Source organism: Hakea prostrata, chromosome 9, assembly GCF_041222555.1.
Source record: "Hakea prostrata isolate BN-2017 chromosome 9, UWA_Hpros_2, whole genome shotgun sequence".
NCBI classification, from domain to species: domain Eukaryota; kingdom Viridiplantae; phylum Streptophyta; class Magnoliopsida; order Proteales; family Proteaceae; genus Hakea; species Hakea prostrata.
This window is the reverse complement of record NC_142608.1, coordinates 62,057,075-62,072,462: the sequence shown is the minus strand read 5'-3', so window position 1 is coordinate 62,072,462 and position 15,388 is coordinate 62,057,075. Positions and strand designations below refer to the sequence as shown.

At 41.3% G+C, this 15,388-nt stretch overlaps 1 protein-coding gene across 1 annotated transcript; it reads left to right on the top strand.

Moving 5' to 3' along the window:
- The first annotated feature begins 5,405 nt into the window (after window positions 1-5,405).
- On the top strand, window positions 5,406-8,383 carry LOC149006034 (vinorine hydroxylase-like). The gene is made up of 2 exons (XM_089168468.1): window positions 5,406-6,495; window positions 7,415-8,383. Exons 1-2 carry the CDS (start codon window positions 5,533-5,535, stop codon window positions 8,045-8,047), a joined length of 1,596 nt encoding a protein of 531 aa, XP_089024594.1. The 5' UTR covers window positions 5,406-5,532; the 3' UTR covers window positions 8,048-8,383.
- The last annotated feature ends 7,005 nt before the right edge of the window (window positions 8,384-15,388 follow it).

Genomic DNA, 15,388 nt, shown 5'->3' with positions numbered 1-15,388 from the left:
TAAATTAACAAATGGTTAATTAAGATGATTATCAAAAGAAGGAAAAGAACAAATTCAGCTCTATTGGAATTGACGAGATTCTTTTGCAAATTTTCAAATCTTGAGAGGCGAAGGGTTACAATATATTGGAACAATAATTGTTGTTCTATTCTTGATTGACCCATGCGAAAGACGTTCTTTCCCCAAGATGCCTACTTGAATAGAACCGAGGACAGACTAAGCTTCTATGTTATGTGACCTCTTGCGCGCATGTCAATGCATTAAATGCGGCATTTATTGTTCAACATAAGTGCATTAATTTGCTCAGTTTTGCATTCTTCTTCCTTAAGTCATCAGTCTCCATGAAAAGGGTGTTATATTTACCCTCTAGTTCAGATTTTTCTTTTTTTTGGTGAAGCTCCACAATCTCCACTTGAAAAACCATATAGCACCGATGACTTTCAAACATAGCACCAACAGAATGCACAGAACTCCTAGATGACAAATCTCAGATGTTACTAGCATAGGATTGAAGAAAGAAGAAAGAAAGTGACAAAAAGTCTCGGGAAAGGAGCTTACTGTGCCAAGAAAACATCCAATTTGCCCTTAGGAAATGCTTTCAGATGAGCCTGGCCTACTGGTGGAAGAGCATGTTCTATTTAGTCCCTTGCTTTGAAGTTGTCATCCCAGAGCATCCTTCAAATAATGCCCATTTTGGGGACCACTTGCCAATCTTTTCTTTATGAGGTGTAGAAGCTGCCTCAAGGGCCTTTGCAACATACCCAGTTTTCTCATCTTGCTTTGCCCCATTGGATTCCCCTTCCAATGGTTTACCTTCCTTTTCTTCATATGGGCTTCCTCCCATCGACCATTGCATCTGACTCAAATGTGGTCCCACCCTCAAGAAGGTTAACAATATTGATATTCTCTTGTTCCTCCTCAGTCATTGGGGGCTTTGCTTCCATTATCTTACCCTTTCCCTTCCACAGGGGCAAGGGATGTTTTTCCCTAGCCTGGAAGCCTTGAATAGAGATCCCCAGTTGAGCACTGGATTTCTCCCCCCAACCTTTTTTCCTTTTGATTTCTTATCATCCACCTTCTTAGTAGGACTTTAGGATGTGGAATTTTCTCCTCAGGGGCTGGTTTTTAGGAATTTACTCCTTAAAATTCCTTTGCTCCAAAGTGTGTACCTCCAAAGTCTATTTCTTCGGAGCTGGCTTGGCAAAGCTTTTTCTTCCCTAGAGCCAGTTTTCATGATGCCCTTCTAGCCTCAATGTTCAACTCTTCCAAGATTTTGAGTTCAGAATCCAGGATGGTCTTTGCGACCAATTGAGGAGAGTTTGAACCTATCAACAAAGGGGTCATCCAGCTTCCTTTTGGTTTTTGTACATGACTCATATACTATGAGTCAACCACTCTTATTTTAAGAGAAGAGTCTCTTGTTGTACATTTTTGGAGCTATAGAAGAGATCAACCAAGATATTAGTAATTCATTGGCATACAATACACATGATATAAGTGCTTGGGGGCTTAGCCTCCAAGATCCCCCAAACCATCAGAGGTGCAACATATTCCATCTCTTAATCGTAGATGGATTGCGTCTTGAGCTGAAAGAATTTTTCATAGGTGAGCTACTCGGACTTTGTCAAGGATTGTTTCTTGTTGAGGGTGTGTTGAGTATATTTGAAAATAAATGGCCAATCGCTAACTGCACATTCTTGAGGAGGCCAGCAGGCTATATATCGGTCCCTTCAGCCTTTATTACTGGAGGGAAGACTCTACAAAGATAGTGAACTTGGTGATAGCCATCCCTCTCTTATTAAAATAGTACCGCCCTTTTTGTGGGAGGTCCTTTAGCATGTAATCCATTGGAAGAGAATCAATGTGGGTTCGACTTCCAAGTTTTTGCAATACCCAAATAAGCCGGTAAGGATCCTCCAGCCATTCAACACAACCATATCAAGGTTCAACTTAAACTAGTACAAGACTTGCATAATGAAAGGGTGGAAGGGGACTCTTAGACCACCTAGCATGGAGTTGAAGTATAAGAGAAACTCATCGGCGCCCAAACCATTAGCCCTCTCATCAAATGTAAGAAGACGTTGAAAATTCGAGGGCAATGGCGAAGGCTTGCCTCATCATTTGAAGGTGTTTGGGATGAAGAAGACATGGAAAAAACAATGGACCTGAATTTCTATTGTCACACCCCACCCAGCCAGATCCGGTCATACCCGAATACAAGTGGGGCTGATATACCGCAAGATCTAGGTTCAGTGACAATTCCATACAACATGTGATATAATAAAATCAAATGAACAAGAATAAATCAAGTTTTTCATGTAAAGTTATCATATCTGAAGTAATTATTACAATCATCCATTACTTCAAATCAAAAGTATAACATTAGAGTTTTAAGAAAAAAGGATAGTTTTATTCACAGCGGAAAAATAAACTAACTAATTCTCTAATGGAATCCAACCCCATAAGGACAGTCTTAACACAGACATGAAGCTCCATGCGCGTCCACTTCTTCTTTGGTCACTCTTTCAAGAAGATATGTCGGCCACGAATCCTCCATTTGGAAGAAGTTCTCATAATCTGCAGTATATTATAATAGAAAAAGACATATAAAAAGGAATGAGTCCCATAGAACTCAGTGAGGTCAACTCAACATCATATCATACATTCATTCACAAGATTCCACACCACACACATAACATAAATATTGATAATCTAATTAATGACAATGATATGATATATGAATGATTATGATATTATGCATGCTCCTAACTCTATCATGAAGTCTTTATGGTAGATATGCATTAAGTCATACACCAGTTTTCTTTGAGCGGTCTCAGTCACTCTTCCCTCACGGCACTCAAGCACGTCTGTTGGGTTCTCCATGGTTGTTGGGTAAAGTCCTACCAAACGAAGGTTGGGAATTAGACCACTCTCCAAGTAGGGGGCAAGATTCTTGAATTGGCCTATGCTGAAGACATTATTTCCTAAAGATACCTCCTCAAACAAAACCAAGGATAGACTAAGCTTTTGTCTTATGTGACCTCCCATTTAGGTGTGTAAATGGATAACCGAAATCCACTTCCAAATTCGCATCTGCATCCATTTAGAGGTTTCCAAATTCGTCCGATTACTAATAGGATGCAGATACGATATACTCCTTTACTACCGATTATTATCCATCCGATAAAATTATCCGATTAAGTTACTTATTTAGATTTATTATTATTATTATAAATTATTGCCTGTGATATGTGACTATTTTTCTAGATTTGCTACTAAAATAGCTACCAAAATTGCTAAATTCTTAAATTTCAAACCTAGCTTTTACAAATAAAATGGTAAAGATGTAAACAGGTAGTCGAAAACTTGTATTAAACCTGTGTTCATACCCATTTAGAAGAATCTACTTAAGAAAATAACTATCCGATTATCATCCGAATCCGACTGAATCCGTCCGAAAACCGATAGGATATTATCCGAATCCGTTCGAATATAATAAGATGCAGATATGTATTACAGCTATCCGATCTGAATCCGGTCTGTTTACACCCCTACCCATTGCCGATGCATTAAATAATGCAACATTTGTTGTTCAAGAGAGACGCATTTAATTTTCCATACGTATATTAAATGCACCATATGCATTAGGATATCCACCTGGAGGCTATTTCCCATCGACTTGTCAGGCCTTCAAGGAAAGACATGTCACATCCCCTGCCAGTCCTGTGCCAAGTACAAGAGCATATTTGACGTGGCAACCTCACTAAAAGAGGAAGATTAGCCTTCATCCATCCAACAGTCCATAATCGTCAAGTAAGGATCTAAATACCCCCAACCACCATGGGATCTGGTAATGCTCATTTATTCCCAAAACCTACCTAGCATCTACTCTGCTCGGCTAATTACTCCTCGCTCGCTGGGAGGACTTGTGTTTTTCTTTGCTAACTTGACCTTCAAAGGCGGCTAACCAACCACTGATTCCCTCACTTGTTTTCTTGGTATAGATCATTAAACCAACCATTGGAGAATGTATCAATTCATAGTTCAACCGAAGGTGTAGGATTCTAGAACTACAATAGATAAATAAAATAAAATAAACTAGAAACCAACAACAACAAAAGGATCATCCTTTCATCAACATGTCAATGAATTCTTACCAAAAGAAAAAAAGACAGACATGTCAGTGAATTAATGTGTGGATGCAACAAAAGGTGACCAAAAATATTCAGCATATGACAAATCTGAAAAATCTTGATGTTGCTATTGGATTCGATTCAAATCCAATTCTTGAGACCAAAATACCCTTCTTTTATTTCATTATTTCTTTAGATGTCAACCAGCTAGCTAGTAGGGTAGCAGTGAAATGTTTTCATGGAACTCATGGAATTCTCACTTTCCATGGGTTATATCTAAGAGTGGAGCCAGTGGGTATAAGTGGATATATATATAGCTAAAAAATCAATGTTACATGATGGTTGTTGTGTAGCTTTTGCAACGAGGAGTTTCATGACACAATCAATAGCTTTTCCTTTTGCTTATCACGCTTTATCAAGGCCTTTAACTTGCAGCAGCTCTTAATGAAGATGGAGATCAATGTTGTTTTTTCCGATATTGATGAATGGTGTACACTCGGTTACCTTATCCATGGAGACCGTGACCACTGGAGATGGTCCCTATTTTAACGTCTGTTTCATCAATGTTATTAACTTTTTGTAGTCATGTAGAGTTTACTAACTACCTTCCAGATTGGCTCCAATCAAAGGTTTTGAGAACCTAACTGTAACTATGACGTAGCTTCTCTAATGTAGTTCCTTTCTTTTTTCCATTAAAAAAAAAAAAGGGAGCTTTTTTCTTATGTATTTAACAAATGGCTTATTTATCTCTTTCGTGTTAACTAATAAAAAAACATTCAGCTCTAATGGAATTGAAGAGATTCTTACCTAAATTTTTAAGCCTTTGAGGGGACAAGAGAAGGAGTTTATTGGAAAAATATTGGTAAAAGAACAAGAGGATCTGTTGCCATCTTATCCTTGCATATCAATTAGTCTGTGAATTAATGCGTGGGTGCAACAAAAAATGTGACCGAAAATATCTAGCATATGCCATGGTGAACGATAGAAACATTCAGCACACGACAAATCTGAAAATTTTTTGGCGCGGGTTCCCTTCCTCCCCCATTTTCGTGTGTTTTCTTTAAAGAGGGGGGCGCGGGGGCGACGGCAGTGGACACAACTTGGTTTCTCTTGGAAAATTTCGTCCACAAAACTATAAGGAGTTTGGGATCGAGAGTGTCAATCCATAGGGTTGCACCAGTGTCCTTTACCTCTCATAACAAGACAATATATTAGAAGAGGATTAAGAAAAAGAAAAAGAAAGATAATCCAACTTTTTTTTCTATTCGCTAATTTTGATTTCAATGTCTGTCTAGGAGTTGAGCTCTAGTTCACCTATTATATTTATCTCTGTTCTTGAGATTCTTCACATATTGTCACAAGAGACGAGAGGATGAGGCTTCTGTAGCAAAAGAAAGTTATGGATATGTTGTTCCAACTCCAAGCTATCCAAGCTATGGTTGGTCTATTAGCTTTAGCTCTCTTCTACTGTCTATGGATCGCAAAAGGTAGCTTTCTTAACAAGAGTAAGGCCACAGAGGCTCCAGAACCACCTGGTGCATGGCCTATACTAGGCCATCTCCTTCAGTTTACAGCCCCTCAGCCACTCTTCCGAACACTTTCAGCCATGGCTGACAAACATGGACCAGCCTTTACCCTCCGATTTGGTGTTCATCGAACACTAGTCATCAACAACTGGGAGTTGGCAAAGGAGTGCTTCACCATTAATGATAAAGCTCTTGCAAGCCGTCCAAGAAGTGCTTCAAGCGACCACTTGAGCTATAATTATGCTATGTTTGGTTTGGCACCTTATGGACCTTACTGGCGTGAAGTACGCAAGTTGGTTGTTCGCGAGCTGCTCTCAAACCGCCGGCTTGAGTCACTCAAGCATGTTCCATATGCAGAGATCAGCACTTGTATCAAAGACCTGTATGAGCATTGTGCGAGAAACAATGGGAGCCAGATTAAGTTTGAAATGAGTCGGCTTTTTCGAGATCTAAGCATGAATATTGTTCTCAAAATGATTGCTGGAAAGCGATATTTCAGTGTTGTTCATGATGCGAAAAACGAAGAGGTATTGAAGATCCAAAGTACCATAGCTGATTTCTTTAAATGCATAGGTATCTCGGTTGCTTCAGATGGGCTCCCAAGCTTCCTATCATGGTTAGATTGTGATGGGAAACAAAGGGCAATGAAGAAGACTGCTGCGGACATGGATGTGCTTGCTGAGAGTTGGCTACAAGAGCATCTGCAAAAGAGGCTACCTGGGAAAGCTAATGGTGATGATCAGCAAGACTTCATTGATGCCATGCTTTCTATTCTTGAAGAAGATGCTCAGTTACACGGCCATAGTCGTGACTCAGTAGTGAAGGCCACTGCACTGGTATATAGTGTCTCTCTCTTTTCTTCGAGGAGTTTCAAAGTTATTTGTTTTGGTCATTATCCTATTTTTCTGCTTTCTTACCATTGCGACCTAATCAGACTCCTCAGACTCCTTCATTGAACTGCTTACTGGGTTGACCTCTCTAGACCCAAAGAACTGGAGCCCTTTATTGCCTTATCCTTGCATGGTGGCTTAGCCCTTGAGGAGTTCGAATCACAATATAAACCCATGCCCCGACCTAGGTCGAGCCCCGGGTTTAGTGAATTCCATATTCGACACGAGCATCTCGTTTCGAATATTTATTTGGGACCAAGCTAGCCCATGGTAATATTTGGCATAGAACTTAGAATAAATTAAATATATACCTAGACCGAAAAGAAGAACAATAGTTTTGTAAGGGATAGAAGAACACACGTCATGGATCAAACTTATTATTATAATTTGATTTTATGAAGATCTAAGCTAGTGTGATTGGCATAGCTAGCTATCACCAAGGAAATGAGGGGACAGAAGAGACATCTATGCATCCCAGGCCATGAAAACGTTGTGTCAAGAACACAGTTTAATAAAACATCTTTAATATTGAATCAGAATTGATTTGTATTCATGACTTGAATCATAATCATGCACCTAATGATGAAGAATATAATAAGACAGTACATTACTGTATCATTAATACAACAAATAAAAGGGCAAACCTGGTTTCAATTCAATAAATGCATTTAAAAATAAGAGCATAATCTTTATTAATATAATAATATTATTAATATTCCAAGGGTAAATGAAAATTCAACCTGATTTTTTTTTGGTAAGAAATTCAACATGATTGACTGCTAATAGAAAGTGCATGTAGTCAATCAACAAGATTCATTTTGTTCAACCTCCTAATATTTATAGTAAATTGGAATCTGTTTTGCAGAGTATGTTCTTAGCTGCAACGGATACCACTTCAGTTTCCCTTTCATGGCTTGTTTCATTGCTCTTAAACAACAAGAGAGTCCTAACCAAAGCTCAAGAAGAATTGGATTATCAAGTTGGAAAGAATAGGAATGTGGAAGAGAAAGACATTGAAAACCTTGTGTATCTCCAAGCAATAATCAAAGAGACATTCCGTCTATATCCAGCAGCACCACTCTTAGTCCCTCATGCAGCCATAGAAGATTGCTTTGTAAGTGGCTTTACAGTCCCAAAAGGAACTCGTGTGTTGGTGAATGCCTGGAAGATACACCGAGACCCACATGTGTGGGTCAACCCTTTGGAATTCCAGCCAGAGAGGTTTCTAACAACTCATGCTGATATAGATGTACGTGGAAAAAGCTTTGAGTTGATTCCTTTTGGGTCAGGCAGAAGATTATGCCCTGGTATCACTTTCGCCTTACAGACTATAAACTTGACGACTGCTCGCTTGCTTCATGGATTCAATATGCAAACACCTTCTAATTTGCCTGTGGATATGACTGAGGGCATTAGTTTAACTTTGCCCAGGGAACACCCGTTGGAAGTCCTCCTAAGCCCTCGACTTCCTTCCCATCTCTATGAATTACATAAGTAAGATGGATCAAGCTTCTCTTCACTAATAATGAAACTAAATATCCACATTTAAGCGCATCAAAGTAATCTTTGGGATTAATATTGGATGAAGGTTACTTTGAACATCATACAATAAGTGATGAGAATTTGATGATAATATGGTATTCCACTTATATGATATGTCATCTATCTACAAAAAGATTTAATTTCTTTATTTCATGTATATGAGATATTACTAGTCTTTGGATTATATGTTCCTGTACCCATTCTCTATTGGCAATTGATTTTCTTATATATGCATACTTCCAACCTCTAATTTTCATTTGTAGTTTTTTACTTGTGACTCCCTTAAGTGGGGGTGAAACCCCTACCTTAAGTGCCAATAATTGCTTGTGACATCTAGAATTACTAGTTAGTTACACATAACAAAGTGAGTTACTATCTGTTATATAATTAAAAATTGAAACTTAAATGACAAAAATACCCTTGTTTGATGAATTATGACCAAACTAGCCCCACCATTCTCACTATAATTACCCACATACCCAACCCTTAGATAATAATTTTTGGCACTTAAGGGAGGCAATTTTCATTACATCCCACTTAATGGAGTCACAAGTTAAAAAACTATAGTTTTTTTATGCATTCCCTCGAAAAACATATAAAACACGAGGCACTCTCTCGTAAAATCATACCTTCCTTCAAAATAACATTGTTAAAGTTTTACTTAAAGATCATCAGGGAACAACTTTCATACCCTTCATTGTGAATATAATTCAGATTGTAATCTTGCCTTTAAAGGTATTATTCAAAAGAACCTAAAATAAAAAATATATCTATTTATTTACTATCTCTCATGTCCTCAATCATCCAAACCCAACATCCTATCTAACATTTGTTCCCAAATATTGTGTTTGATGGATTGACCAGAGCTTGATGCTTGGCTAGAGTTCACACGAGCAATTCACTTGTTAGGTACTTGACTAGGGTGCCAAAAGCTCGAAAGTTGATGGAACAAGTTTAGCCAATCCCTTTAACCTATCATATGCTAGGTTAGCCCAATCTAGTACCTATACCAAAGTGGATCCCATTAGGCACATAACATATCACCAAGCTTTCACAGTCATCATCCTTGATGACTCTCACTCTAGGCAGCTCTCATTCTAACGGTAGATAGCCCTCTCCAAGTGGCTACACTTTTTTCCCTCTTTTTTTCCTCTTTGTTTCTTTCTTTTTTCTTGTTTCTAGAAGGTATGTAGCCCAATCTTGGCAGCTTTAGCTCCACTCCAAGTAGCCCTTTCTGAGATTTGAACATCTAACGTAGTGCCAACACTGATACCAAATGTTAGCTACTTGACTAGTTTTCCAAAAGCTTCAAAGCTAGTGGAACGAGTTTAATGAAGCCCTTTAACCAATTCGTACTAAGTTGGCCCAATATAGTGCCGATACACCAAATTGGGCCCCATTAGGCACATAATCCACCACCAATCCAGGGAAGAATCTACCCATATATATCAACTTAAGAAAAAAATGTTGACATTGGCGCTTACAATAGAGAAATGGAGGCATTATCTTTTGGGTTGACAGTTCATTCTAAGGTTTTATCAGAGTATCAATATTGAGAATGAAGTTGTTGGATCAATTACATTATTAGTTGAAGATGTCCAAAGATGAATCGATCGAGACCTACATGTTAAGGGATATATGAGGCACTCAATGCCATCGGAGGACTTTGGGAAGAAATAAAAGAATCTACTATTGTAAAGAAAGTCATGAGATTATTGCCACCACAATTTAATTCAAGGTGTCTGCCACTAAAGAATTAAAAGATCTTGATAAATTCAGCATGGGTTAATTGCATGGATCTCCCTCAACATTTGAGATGCAACTTGATAGACCTAAAGCTACTGATAAGACAACTAATGCATTCAAAGTTCAAAAGAAAAAGTAGGTGGAGAAAAAGGATGAGGAAAATGACATTGATGTTGGTAGTGCAAATGGTGAAACAAACTTTGTCAGAAAATTAATGGGAGGAAAGGGTAAGTACAAAGAGAAACTATCACTGACGTATTTCAACTGTGGAGGTGTTGCTCAATTCACTGCCAAGTGTCCACATAAGGAAAATGGTGATGATGAAGAACCTAAGCTGTCAGAAATATCTGTCACTTCCACTCCGTTGGTATGATTTTGTGAGTTCGTACGGAGATCAACGAATAGGTTTTTTAGGCTGATGATGGGTATGAAGGGCACAAATTAGATGGCGGTGAAGAGTTAATTTCTCCATAGAACTTTTTAATGGTCATAACTATTTCACCTTGTGGCAACAATGGGTGAAGAACATCCTTACGTGGGAAGAGACTGTTAAGGCTCTCAGAAAAAAAAAAAATTTTGAAAAGCCAGAGGTGATGAAGGAAGACGAGTGGCAAGAGTTGAGGGATCTAGCAAATAGTATGATCCAGTTGTGTCTTGCGAATAATGTTCATCATGAAGTCATTGGGGTGGCAGATCCAGAGGAAGTCTGGGCAAAGCTGGGAGAGCGGTAAAAGTCTAAGTCGTTGACAAATCGGTTGTTTTTAAAGAACAGTTATATGGCCTTCAGTTGTCAGAGGGAGCAAATTTTGACAACCACCTTGATGAGTTCAACAGGATTTTGAGGGAGTTGTCAGCTCTTGATGAGGAGATCAAGGAGGAAGACAAGATGTTACTCTTGTTGTCATCATTGTTTCAGTCATTTGATCACATTGTGACCACATTACTTTTTTGTAAGTGATGCGGATCAATTATGCTTCTGGATCCGACCCCGATGGCCCGCACCCCCCCCCGCCCCAGAAAGGTTAGATGCGGGCCGGCTTGTATGCCGGGCAGCCGCCTCCGATGGCAAAGTTAGATAATGAACCGAATGAGGTCTCGTGCAAAAGTTACACAAGATTATGCTCAAAGTGTATTATTTGCTTACCGGAGGGGTAGACCTGTGCATTTATAGTGTGGGTGTTACCTTTTATGTATTTGGTAAGTTAGCCAGACAAGGGCTGATGTCTCTCCTTGGATCATGCTCCCTTGTCGTTGGTCCCATTCAATCAGCTGCTGAGTCGACCTTTCATAACAAGGATGATTGCTATATACGTGGCGTGTGTTACGCTTTTGGTCATGGATGATCGGAATCCTTCCCGATCAACTGTTATGTGGAGCCCCATTTGGTCTGGACCCGAACACATTTCGTCCTGTTAGAACCGGGTGTGACCCGGCTAATATGACAAGGTGTTATATTCGGGTTATACCCGTTTGGTTCTCAGCTTTCCGTATCATATGCCCCCTATCCCGATCATTGCTTGCGATGTTCGGGATAGCTAAGTGGTTTCGAGTGAGTTGTTCATCGGGATATTCCTGGAGTCCCTTTTTCCTCGGGAGATTCCAAGAATACTCTTTAATGGACGCATTAAATGCCTGCGCACTAAAATGATTAGCCGTTTTTTGTAACGGCTATCCTCAGGACTTCGCCCAACCTGAGATTGACACGTCAAGTAGCTAGTCGTAGGCTCATAATGAGAGCCTCGGGGGAGGCGAACCGTCTCCATTTTGTAACCGTCGATCATCAAGAGTCGTAACCGTCTGATCAAGAAGTGTAACGCCTCTTCCGGCAATATAAATAGGAACCTTCCTCTTCGTTTTCTTCCTACTGCTTCCTTTGCTCTCGACTAAGCAATCGCTCCCGACCGACTTCTGAAGTTCCTCAAGCCTTTCTTGCCTTTAATCAGTAAGTTTTCTTTCCTTATGGCCCCGAGGAGATACAAGGCTCCGAAGAAGCCGAAAGTAAGTTTGAGAGGATTTAGGCATCAAAATAAGGTCCCCGTTCCCATCTATCGTGATAGGCATCGTCGGGCCGAGGGTTATACGAGTGAGGGTGATAGCGATCAAACCAAGAGGTATAATCTGACCGGGGATCGCCTGAAAGAACTCCACGAGCAATCCACTGATGAGGAGGGATCTAGATCTAACAGCTGCTCTATCCCGGACGACGATCTTCGACTTTATAGTGAGATCCAGGAGATGTTCCGCAGGGACAAAGAGAAACAAGCGATGCAAGCCCTGACTACGTCCCCTGTACCCGACGAAGTAGAAGGGGAGGTAGAAGCCGGGGTAGAGGCCGACGAAGAGGCCGAGGTTGAGGCTGAAGTTGAGGCTGAAGTAGAAGCCATTCCTAGCTCAAATTCGAACCCCGCCCCTGCTTCCGATTCTGCTACTCCTTCTGCCCAAAGTGCCCTAAGGCCTGAGTCTACGGCCACTTCCCGAGATCCCCCTACTATGTCTTCCCAAGCTTTCCTTCGGACGGATGTCCCGTCTACTTCCCGGGTATCGAGATCGAAAGCTCCCCCTCGACCACCCTTCCAACGTCCTAGCGGTTTCCGGGGGGCCATTCCTCGTAAACCCGATTGTAGGAAACTCGACTCCGCAGCCTTAGAAATGCTTCGAGCCGAACCCTTAACTCCCTGGCACATTAATTTCGTCCAGAACTCCTCGGGACCTGAATTCTATCTCTGCTCCTTGTTTCCCGAGGATCTGGATAGATTCTTGGGTAGTTTTGGTATTCCTGAGGGATATCAGGTTATCCTCCCGACCGATAGCCAAAGAGTGAACAGACCTCCCGAGGGGTTCTATCCCTTGTATTATGATGCCTTTATCGGGGGGTTACGTCTCCCGTTGCATGATCTTTTCATAGACGTGCTTGACCATTATAAGCTCAACCCTTCTAACTTGAGCCCAAACAGTTGGAGGATTATGATCGGGTTCGTCGGTTTTTGTAAGTCAATAGGGGTCTTCCCGACTTTCGGCTTATTCCACCATTACTACTCCCTTCATCCTCACAGCCAACGCGGTTGGTTTTTCCTATCCAAGAGAATTTCCCCGTCTCAAGGGAACTTTATCTTAAAGGATTCCCTCCCGTCTACCACCAAGAAATGGCGGGAGTTTTACCTTTTCTTTAAACCACCTTCTCCCGAGCCTTTCCGTACTCAGTTCCAAGAAGTCCCCAAGGGGAAGATCGACCACCTGAATATTCCTGTCGCCCTTCATCCCGAGGAGGAAAACTATATTGATATAATAAACTCGGTTGACGATGACGAGCTCGCAGTCCATGGGTATTCCATGGAGTACGAGTCAGTTCTTCAGCTATGGGGTTTCTCCCCGAGTAAGTCTCTTTTTATTGTTTTTGTGTCATCTATGTTGTGCTGACCTGATACGTACTCTTCGTTTTTCAGTGAGCCAAAATATCTCTGAAGATGATCTTCTGGCAATGGCGCTCGGGAACATGGACGAGGCAAGGAGACGGAAGCCTGTCCCTACAAGCAAGCCTCCTTCGGGAGTACTCAAAAAAGCCCCCGCTCAAGTTCCTGCGGCTGCCAAGGCGATAGCCCCTCCTCCCAGGCCATCTCCGGACAAGAGTCTAAAGAAGAAGGCTCCTTCCTCGGGAGCTGAGAAGCGTAAAGGAGACGGCGTTCCTCGTCTCTCGAAAAGGGTTCGTATCGACGAACCAGCTCGGGAGGTTGCCCCCTCTTCTTCGGCTGGTGACCTTGGTTTTAACTCCGTTTTCAGTGACTCGGAGTATGCTGAACAGTGGCTAAATGAGGCCACTAATGATGCTGATGCAACATATCTGCGCAACCTCCCGAATAGGGAGTTTTTTAATGAAGGATTCAGGTACCTGTCTTTCTTCCTTTTTCTCCCGAATCACTATTATCAATCTTCTTACCCGGGTAATCTTTCTTCAGATACGTTGCTGGTGCCGTGCACATTTTTTCTGAGTCTCTTCGTAGGGCTCGGGACCAAGCAAAGCAGTTAGCGCTGGCCGAACAGCTCCACGGGGAGTCGAACGTTCGGGCCCGCACTGCTATTACCGAAAAGGAAGAGGCGGAGAAGAAAGCGAAGGACGCCCGAAGAGAAAGCGGCCAAGCTGAAGAAGGAAAGGGATGTCCTTTCCAAAAGCAAAAGCAAGTACAAAGGGAAGGTCGGTGATTCGGAAGAGAAAGTCGGGAAGGTGTCTGAAGATCTGAGAGCGTCTGAAGCCCTCTTATTGGCGGAGAAGAATGAGAATGTCCAGCTGAGAGACAAGTTGAAAGAGCTGGAGTCCTCGGGTACAAGAGCTTCAAGGCGAGGTGTGCTGGAGGAATACTTCACGACTCCAGAGTTCAAGAGTCTCGTTCTGGCTGTTGCTACTCCCTCCTTTAGGAGAGGTATGCGAGTTGCCTTTAAAAGGCTCGGAGCAGACCGGATCTTCCTCGTCCCCGAGAGCTGGAGAAGTCTGCTGGACCCTCGATTTACGATGAGCTCAAACGCCCTCGTCCCAAAGGCCTTCCCGAGCTTGAGGATTTCCCTTTTCCCGATGCTGTGGATTATATTGATCCTCTTCCCCAACCCTCTCCTGAAGACGAGGTAAGAGAGGAAGGTGAAGATGAAGAAACAACAGCTCGGGAAGAAGATAGTGAGCTGCCGGAGGAGCATGATCGGGGCGAGGAAGAGATCCAAGGTTCCCCTGCCAATACTGTAGGCATGCTGGAGTCCCTAGAGGGCGCGACTGAACCAGCTGCTGGAGAAGACCTTCCCGGGAGTCCTTCAGTGAAAATTGATTAAGTCTTGATGCTGAATATTGTAATCTTTTTATGAATGAATCAAGTTTTTTCTCCATTTTTGCCTAAGCCCGAGTGATTTGTATTTTTTTTTTTTAAAGAAAAGATAAGTTCCTTTTAAAAAAGGAATTATTAATCAAACGAGAGTTAACCCGAGTGAATGGTATCTTTAAGGAAAGATGTAAGTCCCTTTAAAAAAGGAGTGATTAATCAAACGGGAATAACCCGAGTGAATGGTATCTTTAAGAAAAGATGCAATTTCTCCTCAAAAAAGGAATTATTAATCAAACGGGAGTTAACCCGAGTGAATGGTATCTTTAAGAAAAGATGCAATTTTCCTCAAAAAAGGAATTATTAATCAAACGGGAGTTAACCCGAGTGAATGGTATCTTTAAGAAAAGATGCAATTTTCCTTAAAAAAGGAATTATTAATCAAACGGGAGTTAACCCGAGTGAATTGTATCTTCCTTAGAAAGATTTGATCTGGTAAAAAGCGAAGTCACAAACGGAATTGACCCGATGGCTATAGTGGTTATTGGTAGTACTTCCTCAAATTTGTGGAATGCCATGAACGATCAATCGGGTTTCCGTCTTCTACTCTCTTCAGTCGATATGATCCCGGCCTTGTTTCTTTTTCTACCAGGTAAGGTCCTTCCCATGTTGGAGCTAGCTTTCCTTGATTTCTTGGGTCTGAAGCCCCTGTTCGTCTTAAAACCAGATCTCCCGATCTATATCTTCGGTTC